Source organism: Amblyomma mixtum, chromosome 8 (genome assembly GCF_055824585.1).
Source record: "Amblyomma mixtum isolate Tamu chromosome 8, ASM5582458v1, whole genome shotgun sequence".
Lineage (NCBI taxonomy): Eukaryota > Metazoa > Arthropoda > Arachnida > Ixodida > Ixodidae > Amblyomma > Amblyomma mixtum.
In genome coordinates this window covers 105,180,007-105,195,773 of record NC_143019.1, presented here as the reverse complement: position 1 = coordinate 105,195,773, position 15,767 = coordinate 105,180,007, and the positions used below count along the sequence as shown (strand labels likewise).

General features: G+C 46.1%; 1 protein-coding gene across 3 annotated transcripts; it reads right to left on the bottom strand.

Annotated features, from left to right (window-relative positions):
• Positions 1 to 379: 379 nt before the first annotated feature.
• On the bottom strand, positions 380 to 14,850 carry LOC149333776 (protein toll-like). Of its 3 annotated transcripts, XM_089558766.1 has the most exons (6): positions 13,520 to 14,378; positions 8,060 to 8,927; positions 2,270 to 2,838; positions 1,964 to 2,102; positions 1,526 to 1,850; positions 380 to 723 (listed from the first exon to the last, which is right to left on the bottom strand). In XM_089558766.1, exons 1-6 carry the CDS (start codon positions 14,240 to 14,242, stop codon positions 417 to 419), a joined length of 2,931 nt encoding a protein of 976 aa, XP_089414892.1. In that variant the 5' UTR covers positions 14,243 to 14,378; the 3' UTR covers positions 380 to 416. The 3 variants fall into 3 exon arrangements, with proteins under 3 accessions (XP_089414892.1, XP_089414894.1, XP_089414893.1); XM_089558768.1 differs by lacking the exons at positions 8,060 to 8,927; positions 13,520 to 14,378 and adding an exon at positions 14,732 to 14,850 and having other exon boundaries at positions 402 to 723; XM_089558767.1 differs by lacking the exons at positions 8,060 to 8,927; positions 13,520 to 14,378 and adding an exon at positions 14,415 to 14,844 and having other exon boundaries at positions 402 to 723.
• Between the last annotated feature and the right edge of the window lie 917 nt (positions 14,851 to 15,767).

Genomic DNA, 15,767 nt, shown 5'->3' with positions numbered 1-15,767 from the left:
TTCGAAGCACGGGAAGCTCAGAATAAAATACTATATAAACAACGCCCGGGGAAACTGGACGATAGCAAGTCGGCAGCTAAGGTATTTAAATACTTATATAGAAAGAGCGTTCACTCACGATGGCGGAAAGGAATTGGGAAACTCACCAGTAATTATGCCGCACACGAGGATAGAGAAAGAAAGAGCATTAAACGACTGGTAAAAAACGCGGACGATAAAAATTGGCTGAGTTCAATTGAAAAGATGCATAGTGTAAAACTATATCGATACAGTAGTCGGTAACTTTTATAGTCTCAAGCAAATGTTCTCACAGGCGTAGGAAGAGACCAGAGTCCAGAACACAAACCTTTGTACACAGCGAGACGAGGCACAGATGCTTACGAGCGTTGCTATCATACTCAGTGGAATTCAACATTCTAAGGTGCAGCCTGTTTTATTTCAATAGAGTCGATTTCGGCAATATCTGGCTGCAGTGGTTTGTGCTTAATGAGCTTCTTTTTTGCATCCATCTTTGGCATCGAGCAGTAGAACCTGTCCCAAAAGTTCGCTTCTCCCCAGCGGAGGTAATTCGCCGCCCGCATGTAGAGGCGCAGGTCTTCGTCTAGAGAACCAGGGGCAACCTCTTCGACAAGCACAATGATCAGTCTGTTGACGTTGTCCTCCAGGGCTTTCTGATGCGCCAACCGGAACTCCCAGCGGCACCACTCGCTTGCTACGAAGTTCCTGCAGGAGTGAGAACGCATTATTAGCATTTGCCTTGAAAAGAGTAATTCTAAAAAAGTCCACCTTTTAACTCATCATAAAATCTGTGAAGTGCAAAATGAGGGTCAAAACGTTCCATAAGTTATACTTAACCAACTAACTCGGGGATGAAAAACAATATCGCAACATTCCCACAATTATTGCGTACACTCCACCTTGTATTATGAAACAATCGTAGAAATGGTCCAAGAGCAATGATTCCTAGCATGCGGGGTACATTTCAGAGTTCATGTTGTCCGTAAATTTGAAGGGTATCTGCGACCTTTACTTACCTAAGTTTTTTTTACATCAATCACATGGGCCAATCAAAATGAACGCAGCTTTGAAGCTGAAAAACACGTCCTACCCTAGGGTGATATTTTCAGCTATGCATGGCTACCCGCTACGGAAGCGGAGAAGTACCTGAAACCCAGACATGCCTACGCGTATGCAGAGGTCAGAACAATTTTGCTTATTGGAGGGTCAGCCATGAAAAACTTTTTGAATAGTATAACAGGCTCAAATTTCCATGGATCACTTATGTTGGCTTTCTAGGAGCGCCGAAGTGCAAAATTTCTAAAGAAATCAAAAGTGGCCGGAAGTGTTTGGCCTGACTGATCGGGCATAGTTCTGGCGTAGAGCCGAAGTAGACGATCGCACAGTACTCGTCAGCAACCAAATGATGGAGCGCCCGTTGCTTTCAGACATGCAAAGGACCGAGAAGTCGTTAGGATTGAGTAAGAGCTGCGCATCCGTTTATGCGCATGAAAGGTAACATCTTTACCCGGTGAGGAGGAGCACCGTCCTTCTGGAGCAGGCGACCGCGTCACGGATGATGTCCTGCAGCAGGAAACCGCCTTTGAAGTTCCCCTCATAGGTGCAGTAGGATAAGCCGACAGCCTCTAGTCCCGGTATCAGCTGTTCATGGACCCAGCCTGCATCTTTGCTGCTGTATGATAGGAACACGTCGAACACCTTCTCTGCATCCAGGTCCACCTCCCTGATGCAGTGCACCCAGCTGCAGACACCTCGCATGGTCAGCCAGTCTTTCAGGTAGCGTTCGCCGTAAAAGTAAGCCGCTGAGAGTGTTAGGATCACGGCCAGCATCACTGCGTGCGTATACAAAGGTGGAGAATCGGATATGCTCAGTGTTGGCTCAAGAACTATTTACAGAATACAGTAATGATCGAAAAGTGCAAATGGCTTGCGTCTCGACACGCACCGAAGGCGTACAGGAGATATGTCGTGTATGCTGGAGAAGACAGAGGACATAGTTGGCTTTCCCCTAAGGTGATAAATTTCCTCTCTGACACAAGTTGATTCAAACTTTCAGCGCATGTGATGTGTCTGGCATCTGGAATCTGTAAGAACAGCAGGCAAAATAGGCCAACCGAATGGGGTAAAAAAGTGTAGGAAGAAAGAAGAGACCACGAAACTGCAATAATAAACTTCATTTGGTATGGTAAAATATGGTATTTTGAAGAACCCTCTTTCCCAGATTACTCTGGTTGTAACTGGTTACGCTTACCACATTCTTGTGAGCATCCAGCCACTGCCGAAATGAATAATCATCACATCCGCATTGGAAAGGGTTGCTGGAGAGCCATAGAGAAGTAAAGTTGCGTTCCATCACCAGGGCGCGTGGAAATTCCATCAGGTGGTTGCCCCTAAGATCGAGGGAATGCACTTTGCTGGGAACGGCATTCGCACTGAGTCTTGAAATTAGATTATTTCGTAAACAAAGCACTTCCACATGGGGAGCGGCGTTCTTGAAAGAGGCATCGATCTCTTTGAGGTGGTTGTCGCCCAGATCCAAATCAGTCGCGTTTTCAGGAAAGGTTTTGGGTAACCGGTTCAATTCTGCCGACGAGCAGTTCACGACGATGCCTCGGTTTCCGAATCCATCATCACGGCAGGTGCAGCTGCAGCCCGCTTCACAGTCATCCTGCCACTTGGTCAAGTTCTCCTCTGTCAAGTCGCGAAGCGAGTTTCCTTTCATCCAGTGTGGGTTCTCACACATCGGCTTCCGCGTTAAGCGCACTTCACTGTCCTGCCGTACAAGCCAAGCCAATCTGCAGTCACATTGCAAAGGGTTGTCTGGAACCGGAAACGGATGAAAGACAACACTGTAAGCAAGTTGCTGTGGATAAAAGACATTGATAAAGTCATTTTGTAGATGCTATAGATATAGTCCTTTAGTCATATAAATGAAAATCATATTACTTTTTCAGGTACAAAATAGGGATTCTCGGTCACTATGCATGCCCCTGTTCCATGGTTCTTTATTCTCACATGATCATGAAGAAAATATTCGATGCTAAGCGATTAGTGTTTCCAAAAGCGGCTATATAACGCAGTAGATGCTGTCAGTATTTTCTCGAACTTCTCCAGTGTGTCACGTTAGCTGCTGCGTGTCACGCTCATTGGCCATCGAACGAGAGGAGCAAGTGAAGTTTGTCACTCTGCCCATTTCACTTTCGCGTTGCGAAATAAAATTAGCGTATTACGTAGTGACTCTTTGATACTACAAAGGGATCTCACGTCTTGAGGTACCGTGTTGCATGTGTTGCTTGAAAGACTAGTTTGCAATTTTGGAGGCAGATATACACGTAGAATGTCGCGCTACGAAGACTCTACGAATAGATTTATCTTTAAGCTTCCTGTATAAATATCCACGCTTACTGCAGTGACTAGGGACCTATTTTAATTGATGTCAATTTATTAGTGAAATGGCCAGGAATGCATTGCGTCCACAAGGCTGCATTCTCTCAGTGCGAGAACAATTTTCATGCACTACTGTTCCTTAGGCTCGATAAAATCCTGAAAAACAATTTCCAACTCCCTTATTATTTGGATCTGTTTTATTCTGCAAAATTATCATGAATCTCATTAACAATTGTTTTTTTGCAAATCTCTTTCCAGAAACCATTCGGTTAATTTGCTTGTCTCAGCGCAGTCAAGCAGGTATATGGTTGTATTATTAATTATTTGAGTACACTTTGAGACAGTGATTACAAGGGAATAATTATGTGGTTTTCTAAGCGCTCAAGATCACCCATGTTTGTGATGAATGCTACCACTGCTCTCAGTGCCTTTTTAATGGTAAAGAAGCTTTCCAGCCAATTTCGTGCGGAGACAGAAACTTTCGCGAGGAGCACAACGAAGAGAGGGGATGCAACGAAGGGACGTGAGTGCTGGGACAAAACCTATGACAATAAAAGACACTTCTACGACTTTGTGACTGTTCCTTGGGATTTTTTCATGGGAATAAAGTTAAGGCCCGTGCACAAAATAAATAATTTATTGTGCCTCTCGCGGAAAACGAAAACAAGGAAAGAGAGTCAGAACGTCACTAACAGTACCATTTATGAGGAGCGCTACGTAGATTTGGCTGAAAAAAATTTCTTACACTTTATTATCGCATTATGTTGCCTAGAATGCTGCCTGCACTGATTGCATCGCTCACTCCTGTCGTGTACAATAAGTGCACAATTAGTTTTTCTAGTTTACGGGACCTGTCTTTGGTTAGTTTTCGGAGGTTTCGTTGAACAATCTTTTGGTCCGCCGCAGACATTCCCAGGAGCCTTCTTAGCTACCGTACCTCCTACGGCTAAAAAAGTTATCTTCCGTTTTGGTTATGTTATGATTGTGCCGTTCGGACAGGGCAGAATACGAGTTTTCGGGCACGGTCTCAAATTTTTTGATGCTGTGAGTATCGAGTCGATGTGGAGAAAACGCTGTAACGTTGTTCGCAATCAGCATTTATATTACGCAAAATTAATCATAATATGTCTCCTAGTATTACCTGGGAGAGAGTTAAAGCGGACTCAAATTTGAGTCACTGCTGCAATTGTGTTCGATTTGATTTTATACTTGTATTCGTGTTCTTGTAAGTGCTACATTGCTTCTGGTATTCTCTCACCTGCCGGGAACCGACAAGGCTGCCAGGGCTTTGTGAGGGAGGCTATTGTAACATGCATTTGGGAAACAAAAGTTGTATATTTCTTTTATTTCACAGGTTTCTACATGATTTTTTGTGCTCCTGATTCATCAACGGACTTTCAATTTCAAGCTTATTTTAGACTTCAGTATTCTGCTACCTCGAAAGTTTCCAATTTACAATTGGTAGGGAGATGCTGCAAGTACTAAAGGAATATATCTACTTAGGGCAGGTAGTGACCGCTGATCCGGATCACGAGAAGGATATAACTAGAAGAATAAGAATGGGGTGTAGCGCATTTGGCAGGTTCTCTCAGATCATGAATGGCAGTTTAACAATATCCCTCCAGAATACAACAGCTTTGTCTTACCGGCACTTACCTATGGGGCAGAAACGTGGAGGGTAACGAAAAGCGTTCAGCTTATCTTAAGGTCAACGCGGCGTGCTATGGAAAGGAAAATGATAGGTGTAACATAAAGAGAGAGGAAGAGGGCAGAGTGGGGGAGAGAAGAAAGGCGGGTTAACGACACCATTGTCGAAGTCGAGATGAATGGGGTTGGGCAGCGTATGGAATTTGAACGGAAGGCAACCGATTGTAATCATTTGTGACGGACTAGATTCCAAGAGAGGGCGAGCGTAACACGGGGTGGTAGAAAGTTAAGTGGGTGGATGAGATTAAGAATTTTGCGATAATAGGGTGGCCGCGGCTGGTACAAGTAGGTTAATTGGAGAGATCTAGGCCACCTCCCTGCTCCTGAAACCCACACCAGCGGGCCGTATCTACACCCTCCAGACGCATTGTCCCTCGAGGTTCTGGCCATTGCGCATGCCCTCCAGTCATTTGCCCTCCTTCCCTCTCTCCAAGAGTACACAGTCTATTCAGACTCACAAGCCGCTATACACCACATACAGAAACGCACCCTGACCCCTTCTCTCCAACAGGAGTTCGAACGAGCGGTCTCCGCACTGCAGCCTTCCATCGTTTTCCTCCGCTGGGTCCCTGGGCATTCAGGGATTGACGGCAATGAGCTGGCCCATCAGCTCGCCCGCGACACATATTTCCGGGCACCGTTGATCCCCTGGCCCAAGCCCTCGGAGGACGGTGGGAGACTCACCCTTCGCCGCACCATAAAAGAGGTCTACCTTGAGCTCCGCCTCGACAAACGCCTTTACCCTCCCCCTCATCCATCACTCACAGTGCCGGAGTGTCGCCTTCTTCGGCACATTCAGATGAATGCAGTTATCACCCCGTCCCGCCTCTTCCTCTATCGCTATCGATCGGACCCTTCCTGTCCCAACTGCCCCTGTATCTATGCGGACCTGGCCCATTGCCTCTTCTATTGCCCGGCTGCTCAGCAGTCGGGTTCCTTCCCCCCACCCTCTCTATCCATCACCACCTGGCTCGACTGGCTTGGCGCTGAAGGGGAAGAAGAACAGCGGCTTCTGGTCGCCCAGGCGGTCGAAATGCTCGGCCTATAAATTTCGGTCGAATAAAAGTCTTTTACTACTACTACTAATTGGAGAGATATGAAAGAGGCCTTCGCCCTGCTTTGGGCGCAGTCAGGCTCATAATGCTAATGATGATGATGATGATGATGATTGTACGGTAGCCACAGCCAAGCTTGTCGGACACATCTACGCCCAGTATGCTGACAGAAGGTATGTACTATCTGGGACGAAAGGGGTATACTCCACGGGGGAGAGAGCCGGAGCAACGGAAAACTGCGTTGCAACGCCGTCTGCAGACGGCATCTCGGATCGACACAGCCAATGCGTGACATTGATTATCAGGAGGTGTCACTTGACTCATTTCAATGTTTGGTGCTTTAGCTCACCAAAATGCCGCAATTTTCCGTTGCTCCGGCTCCCGCCGCGTGGAGTATACCACTTTTGTCCCGATAGTACGTTGCGAAGTGAACTTCAGTTTCGGCCACCCAGCGAGGGCACTTTTACGTCCGCTGGCTATCGTTCCTTGAAGTAAGACGGTGTTAAGGATTCTTAATTAATTTCCGAGTAAATAATTTGCTACGATTATTGTATGGTTATCACTGGAATTTGCACGATACTTCTGCAATGCTGGCTCGCGTCTACCTGCCTCTTTAGCACCTTTGGATTGATGTCGGCCATCAATAGAACGCAGAGTTTTTTTGCTATATTCAGTAACAGTGCGATGTATCCACGGGGACTGCTGTCTATTTTTCAATTTAATAAGTAAGTTTGATTTATTACTGTGGTTAATTTATTTAGACTGATTACAATGGCTGAAAAGAACGTTCTGTTTGAAAGAGCCCCTACAATGCGAACAGATGTGCATTTAGTGAACACCAGCTCTCCGGTCTACATATTGAAATTTAATAGAGAAGTGTTTATTCGATCGCTGGCCGGCACCCGCATTCCTTTTCTCTGATCGTGTTTCTGCTCCTTTCTTTGAACATTTATTTGCGACAGCATCAGGAGGGCCATGACGGCGAGATCTGTAGGCCGTCGGCATCCGGCCTAGTCGTCTGTGCGAAGCCTTCACCTTCCAACAGTGGCGGGGGGATTCCCCTCTCACATCTGCCACCTGCGAGTCGTTCCCCTCTCCCCTTCCTCTCTACGTGTAGGGACGACGCCTGTCTGAGAATAAGTCAGCAAAAATGAACACGATTAAAAAGAAATTAACTGGACAAGTGAGGACGTGAGTGCGAAATAGATAGGCTCCCTGAAGAACTATCTGTGCAACAGATTGGCTTGCGAAAAGCAGCTTGCATCTCTCGAGCTGCACAGGTGGATTTGTTTGAAGCAGCGATGTGCTGGGACAGTCGCGCATTTCTTTATCACTGCACCAAGACGCCGGTAGTGGAATCAGGACTCGTCGAGATCTATAAACGCCACATATTTTGCGTAGTTACAGCTGCAGTTAACAAACAACCGGAAAAGACAAAATGCAGATGGAAGAAGGAACCGTTATTGAAAGAGACGAATTTCTCGGGCAACAGCAGATCTGCGTACAATATTGACAGCCTCCCGAAGAACTGTCTGTGCATATAAGAAGCTTGCGGGAGCAATGAAGAATCTGCATTGGAATTGATTGGTGCATGAATTAAGAAAGCTTTTAAGTTTTCCTAGCTTCAAATCATAGCGTCCCGTATTTTTTTACCTCCTTTTGGATACGCTAACTTACATCCACTCTATATTGCGGTGTTCTGTAATCTTTAAGGTTTCGTCTTGGTTAGGGAAATAAAAAGCTATAGCATGAAACCTTACAGACCTGTGATTTTTCCTTAATTCCCCAACAGGGCACGCCATTTCCGCCGGTAATGGGCGAGCACCTTTATGGTCGACCTTTTCAAAGGAGTCGCATGGTTTGGAAAGTGGCACCCAAATGTGATAGCTTACGGTCCACGGTCACGTTCGGTGTAGTTGTCATGCGTTGCGGAAAATCCGTTCGGCGCAGAACTTCAATCCCATTTCCTGCGAGGCCGAGACCTCTCAGATGTACAGTTCCTGTGAAGGCACCTTCCACGCTGGTGATGTTGTTTCCCATCAGGGAGATGTAGGCGAGGAACGCGTTTCGTCCAAATTCACCTGTTTCTAAGTACTGTATATTATTGAAGGCGGCATCAAAGTATTTCATATTTACGAGGTGTCTCATGGAGCCATTAAGAGAAACCAACTGATTGCTTCGTAAACGCAGATTTTTAAGAGTGACGAGTCCCCGGAACGCGTTCCTACCAAACCAATGAACGTTGTTTTCGCTCAGATGCAACTCCAGAAGGTCCGTATTGTCTTTGAAGTTATCGTCGGGAACGTGGCTGATGAGGTTATCCCTAAGAAATAGCTTTTTTAAACTTCCGAGATATTGAAACGCGTCGGTGATGCTAGTTATGCGATTGGAAGTTAATATAATTTCCTTGATTCGGCGTGTGTGCGTGAACATCTCTGCCAAGTTGGTCAGCTGGTTCGCCTTCATGTTTAGAAATTCTAAGTTTGATTCTGCGCTAAAAACAGACGCATTTACGTAACTTATCTTGTTTTTGCTGAGGTCCAGACGACGGAGTCTTTGAAGCGCCTTGAAAGCTGTAGGCTCTATGTCGCTTATTTGGTTGTCGCCCAAGCGGAGTGCTTCTATTACGCAATTTGCTGACGCGAACTTAGGTATAACGCCAATCTTGTTGTGGGCGAGGTTGATTTCTTTTAGGTATGGCATCCTCGATTTCGCAAGTTCACTGATGTCCACTATCAAGTTGTTCTCGAGGCTGATTGTCTGAAAAAAAATTTCAATGAAACAATCAGGAGCAGCATTCTATCCAAATTATCTTTGCGACATCCGAAAGATGCCGATAGGCATCGAAACAAGTAAAGCGTAGGCGAGCTTAATTTTTATTTCTGGAGTATATGAAGTGGCGTATTAAGTTCTCTATTTGATCTAAAATGTTCGCTCTAGTTATTTTGCAGTGACCAAAGTGACAAATAAAAAAAAATGCTGCATGTTTATTTTTTTTCTGGTTTTCATGACTGCAATCGTTGGGTCTTTTCAAACAACCAAGGTCTGAGCCACCAGTGTGAGTTTCTTAGTCACTGACTCGGAACCAGAGCTGAGCCGGGGCATGAGTTACTGAGCCATCGCTGTTGGTGAAGAAGTGGAAATGGAGCCACTGGATAAGTTTTCGAAACGTATCTAGTGACACTAGGCGGAAAGGTCAACACAATCGCACAAAACACGACGTTAAAGGCCTACTTGACCGAAATTTTTCAAACCGTAAAAAGGTTGTTTTTTCATAGTACACCCCCGTATTATGCTACCCACAAAACATTACGCTCCAGTTTCAAGCAGTTACGGTGCCAAACGCTCGCAAAAATCGGAGTTTTCAATACCGAAACTGGAAAAACGGGCGCCATTGCCGCCCGCCGGAAGTGACGCATGTTTGAGACTAGAGTCCGGACAGGTTCGGAGCGTCTGCTCGTTGCGGCTCGAGCAAAGCGCTGGTACCGGTAGCGCGTGCAGCACTTTGTGTGATAAATACTGGTTATATGTGAAAACACACATCTTAAAACGGATGAAAGACCCTAGAAAAAGTTTTAAACGTGTTTTATTTGCTGTAGTAGACTACAAAACTCCTGGCTCAATCTCAGCGAAGATGATCGCGCCGCAATGCTAGTGAGCATTGTTTGCCTGGCAGTGTTCGATTACAGCTTGTACAAAGTTTGGACATTGCGGAGGAAGGAAGCGTAATCAAATGGAGGCCAAGTAGAAGTGCTTGTATTATCAAGTTGGCTTTTTTGAGCGAGCACGCGCATGCCAGCAGCACATGTGCGCTGTGCTGTGCGTCCAATATGGTTGTTGTCTTGATAAAAGAAATGACCTGCCTTCTCCTTTTCCTTCTGATTTTTCTCCCCCGTCGAAATGTATTCCTGTCTGCGCATAGAAATTTGCAGTGCTCTGAACGCGAGGTAAATCAATAAAAACAGCTGGATGTCTAAAAAGGGAGCTCAAGAGAATCAAGCGCTGCGTTAAGCGAAAGAATATGCCAGAAGCAAAATTTGTGTTTCAAAATAAATATATATTTTTCTCTTCGAGGACCGTGGCATCAATGCGGTGCCGATGGTGGGCTGGTTCATCTTCGCGCGCCTCGGTCGGGCCAGCCACTGCGTATTGCGAAATACATGCGGATTCAAATGAACAAAACTTATGCGCTGCGTTCATTACTTTATTTACCTAGAACCACTTAAAGCCTGTGTGCAGCAGGGACGGAAATGTTTTTCTAATCTTTTCAAACCACACAGCTGGGCAGAACGACGTGGTTGCCGGACCCCAGTCGACCGTTTACACCCACCGCGCAAATTACCGTAGGCAGTGTGTCCGTATCGACTGAGTAATAATTCAGAACTTATAATCAAAATTACGTGTTGTCTTTCTTTGAGAATATTATCATTCAAATAACATGCGTTTAAACCTCTGAGGTCTTGGAGACGCGCCTAAAATGGTAACGCTGAAGCTTCCTGTAATCGACCTCAAGTAGGAACGGCGTGAGGCAGTAAGAAATTCGACGGTTTCAGTAACGCTCATGTGGCCTTCCAGGATTCTCAGCCCGGCCTGCGAATCTTCGAGGCAGCAGATACACTCGGCGCACGACGGCATTATTGCTCATTTGGCAGAGCTCTACGTGCAGTAAACGCGTGCATATGTTGATTCCTTTTCAGACTAAGCAGACCTCCCCTTAGACTGCTGCCTGGTTTAAATAACGTGCGGTCAAAAGGGCAATGGAGTGCATACTGCAACCGCGCAAAACGACGAGGGACGCAGAGAGGAATGCACAGGACAAGATGCGAATCCGCGTCTTGTCCTGTGCTTTCCTCTCTTGGTGCCTCGTCGTTTTGCACAGTTGCAATATGCACTCCATTGTCAACCACCAACTTGCCCGCCTTCACTTGTTACATGTCAGAAGGTCGCTGCTCGATGAGCAAAACCGTCCACTTCAGCTTCTGAACCGGCTAAGCTAGCTTGTGACAAGCGGTCCTCCGTCCTCTTTATTCTCCCGATTGGACACGCCTCGAAGCCTTTCTTCTCCGAATTATTACCCTCTCGGTTCGTGGCATGCTTTGCCGATCGGGCCAGAAACATGTAGTACGTGCTCTGATGCACGTACTACATGTTGTCAATAGACCGGGACAGGTCTATTGACAAAACCCACCCCACAAAAGTGGTTAGCGCGAGGCAGAAGCGTCAGTCACCCACCATTATCTTTTTTGAAGAAGAGAGGGGAATTCACGTTAAAACCTGAGCGCCAGACAGCTGACACCAGCTTTCGAGATTGGGGGTGAAGGGCAGTGGACGAGAGGTATACATGATGCGTTCCGCATTCCTCGTATTCCTTTCCGCGGCCACGCACTACGTCAACATGATGCCAGCAGTTTATTTTTCTCGGAGGCCATCGAGCTTCGCGGTGAAAACAACCAGAAACGCTCCAGAAGAAGAGCTTACAAGAAGCGCGCAGTCACTTCCGAACGCCTGAAACTGGCGAGCCGGCGATGCCGGTGTCTCAATTGTGCGTCATTTCCGGTCAGGTTTGTTAGTTGTCCAGCACACCGCTACGGGACTGCGTCGTCTGCTACAGAGGTTTTTGAACGCTTACAACTAAAATTCTAGACGCTTCACAGCCCTAATATTAAATATAAATATTGTTCATAACATGCGCACTTTATCCAGCGCAAAATTAGCCGAAGTAAACTTTCGGTCAAGTAGGCCTTTAATGGTATCAGTGAAGCACATTTCCTCCTGCACGCCAGGATATACTGACTGCGATTTGTTCAGTGTGCCTGCAAACATCGGCGCATTACCCTGCCGGCTTGCTAGGTGTCGACAACGCCCTAGACGCGTTGCGGGAAGCCGTTTTTAAAAGGTCGATGATTTATGGGCATACAACATTTTGACGTATTGGTTGCGCCCGATCAATGCCTGCTTAAGGGTGATCTTTCATACAAACGAGGTTTTTTAATCGGGTCCTGCCATTTTTAGGTCTTCCTTGTGGCTCGTGACAAAGCATATGCTGCTTTCTGCCGTGTTTTCTCAAAGACATGTTGACTGTGTAGCGTGACTCGAGTTTTTTTCCTTTCGTTACACTTGTGTAGTTGGCGTAGTTTGTTACTTTGGGGTAAACACTACGTGGTGTTATGTGTGCGCTGCGGCGACCTTTAAATAAACCTTCCAGGTTGGGAAGATGACATCTGGCAGTTTGTGGCTCATGGTTGAGCAAGGCATGGTGAGGAGTGTTAATGACTTAAGCCCCAATGTGCCAGAGTGAGTGAAATGTGCCAGAGTGAGGAGGAGCCGGAATATTGAACCGAGATTTAAATTTATTGCCAAATTGTCCCCTTTAGCTCTCCGTGAGTGTGCTTTAAGATGTCTTCTAAGAGTGTACGAGGGGGTAGATAGTCAATCAAGGCGGAAAGCTATAGTATGACATCATTTTGAGATATAAAATTTGGGAGCGAAGAAGACGCCGGAAGTAAGTAAAAGCATCGAGCGCTAATCTAAAGCCCGCTTATTAGAGCGACGCCTGTGTTGAATGATGGGCCTCAGTACACAACCATTAACATACCACAATGAGTCACGTGTATGGCCAGCCAACATGGTCTGATTTCTCAAGCTCATAGGGTAAACTATCTGAGCGAGTTTTGAGTCAAAAGGCAAATCCGTTTTCGAACTCTAGTTTGGGTGCAATAAATCTTCTATGTCGCCTATTGTAAAAGAAATTTCTTTATGTTCCTGGTAAAGTGATAGTTAACTGTGCCGAGCCTTGTTAACTTGTGCACTCGAATTGCCGATAATCGCACTTGAAAAACGGGTGTCGCGTTTTCCTAATTTTTCTGGACGGCGTTTTCAGATGGCGCTCGGAAGTGATTTCGTGGGACCTCATACATGAGACAACGAAGAGAAAACTAATATATGCACTCAAAAAAGCACAGTGCCGTAATAATTTTGCGCGCTCTCCATCAGCTGTGTTCACAAGTGCTTCACAAAGTTTAAACTAAGAGAAATCCTAAACTAAACGCACTGAGTGTCGGAGCCAGTACTCGATTTCGCACATTGTCAAGCCTGTTCTATTCAAAGCCGCATATACGCTCCACTCTATAGCGTGCAAGAAAGGGCTTCGATAGCGGCGTTCAGCCATGTTCAGCATGATCCAGAAAGGGCTAAAGAAGAGGATAGAATACTTGATACTTTTGCGGTTTGCTCGTATGAATGAGCTCGTTTACATTTGGAGTGAAGTTAAATAATATGTCTTGTAACCATGAATTAACTCATTGCTGCGATTTGAAGCAGAGCTAAAAATAATGAGAAAATAACACGCTTACCTCTAAGTAGCGCAAGTCGTCAAACACGCCATTTACTACTGTGATGCGGTTACTGGCTATTCGGACTTCTCTCAAATTTCTTGACTTCTTGAAGAGAACGGGCGACAGGTGCTGGATCTTGTTGTGCGACAACAACAGGACGTTCAGCTTGATAAAACCACTCAGGTATTCTTCGTCCACCTCTTCAATGCTGTTGTACCGTAGGTCCAACTGATATAATTCGGGCAAATACAGAGAGCCCTGCAGAACTCTGAAGGTATTTCTACTTGCAATAATATGATGCAAGCCCTTAGCGGCGCTCAAACCGCATGGGAGATTGTTCAGCAGAGTCTCTTTCAAGGAGATTTTGTACAGTTTAATTGCGGACCTCAGGGTCGTTTCTCCGATGTCGCGCAGAGGGCAATGATCGATAGCGAGAAATATAATTGTTCTGTTGGAAAACCAATCAGCAGGCAGATCGATGACTGCGACGTTCCTCAACGTTAGTTTTTTTAAAGAGACTCCCCTCATCATGGCAATGTCTGCGTCGATTTCTTCTGCTTTAGAGACGTCAGTGCACGCCAACACAGCTCCGTCCATCGTAGTCTCGCAGGAGCAGCGCTGAAGTTCCGGACATGTGGCGTTGACCTTCTTCCGATACCATGGCCAGCTGCGCACAGCATACACTGAAGTGCACGAAGCAGCCAGCGTGCAGACTAGGACTATCATACGAGAAGTAACCATACTGGAGATCTCGTTCCCAGGTGATTGCGTGCGTTATAATCGGCGTGAACTTTCCTTGTCAATCTGCAAGTTACACTCGAGCCCGACATTCATCGAAGGTTTACCTGTCTCAAACACAAACAAAAGCATCAGTGCAGAATTGAGTCAGGGCGCTGGTAAGAAGTGAACCCACCCTTTGTCGACAGATGCGCTCCGGTATGTATCACAAAAACTAAGCGCTTCGCGGAGGGCCACAGGAGAACTCGGGGTCGACGTCCCTACCACTACTGTGCTGTCGAAGCTAAGAGAACTCAGAAGCAGGGCCATACATTTTTTTTTTCAACTGGCAGAAGTCCGGCGAGGTAAAGTTGACTGCTGCTGCCCTACATAACGGCGACGCCACTGTTCAGTCTTCGTCCGTCCCTGGTTGTAGGAATAGTCTTCTCGGCCAGCACTCTAGGTTCAATGCACGTACATGCTACACAAAAAATGGGGTCTTAAAGGACTCACACTTCGATCGCTCTGTTTGGAGTACGGCAATTTCTCAGTTTGATGGCACACAGCGACTGGGGAAATTTCTTCTGGGAGCCGTCCGCCCAACGCACACAAATCACACGCGACGTAGAGACACGTACTACAGGGGAATAGTAAATTAGCCTCCTGGAAGACATGTGGCGAGTGATTATGCCAGGCACGGGAGGCTGCGGGAGAGGAGGGCTGGAGGGCGTTTCCACACGCTGCCTCCCATCTGGAGGAGATCCGTCGAACTCCCAGGAAATCCTGCATCCGCTTCTTTCGGAAATTCGCTTTCTTAAGAAAGACAAATGTGTGCTTTCTTCTCAGAAATGCGCCTGTTTTCAAAACCAAAGCAGTTGTCTCTTTCGGTGGTGTCTTACTCCGTCTCAAAAATAAATGGAACCGAACATGCTACGCATTCAGTTTAAGTTACCTGGGTAGAAACAGCCAGCTTTGGTGACGCTACACAATTAAGTAATGACTTATTAATTTTATTAGCCCGCGCAAATAAGGAGCGCTGCAAAACACTATCCGATACTCCGGTGGGTAAAACATGTTCCTCTGCGTAAGCATCGTTCAATAGATCGAAACGACATACGTGTTTACGTAAGGTGAGCGAGGCATTCTTTTTTATATTGCCGTACATGTGCGTACTTTACTCTTAGCTTTGAAAAGCTGTAGCCTAAGTCACAAGAGAAAGAATTGCGGAAGGAAATGCGATCAAGAACACTTATACAGTGAGAGTAAGGGGCTTCCGTGGAAGGATTTCTTTGTAAGCTTAAAAGACGAAAGGCGAAAGACAAAGTTATTAAACAGTTTCTCGGCGTGAACAATACGGGGTCGAAACGTTTGAGTGATTCGATAACTGGGAAGCAGCAAGGGGCCCTTATCGCGTATTCGGAGGCGGCCAGTAACGCCTATTTCTTATCTAGTTGTTCAGTAAGCTTAACCTGCGTATTCGTGAGAAATAAATAAGCATCGCAGTTATGGATGGTGGTGGTGGTGTGACACTTTTTTTAGAACAGCCTTT

Bases quoted from the DNA above. Each gene is read 5' to 3' on its own strand.
- LOC149333776 (XM_089558766.1), bottom strand. From the start codon at position 14,242: ATGGTTACTTCTCGTATGATAGTCCTAGTCTGCACGCTGGCTGCTTCG. The intron at 2,103-2,269 runs GTAAGCGTAACC...CTGTTCTTACAG, and splicing joins TGGATGCTCACAAGAATGTG to ATTCCAGATGCCAGACACAT. The intron at 1,851-1,963 runs GTGCGTGTCGAG...ATACGCACGCAG, and splicing joins ATATCTCCTGTACGCCTTCG to TGATGCTGGCCGTGATCCTA.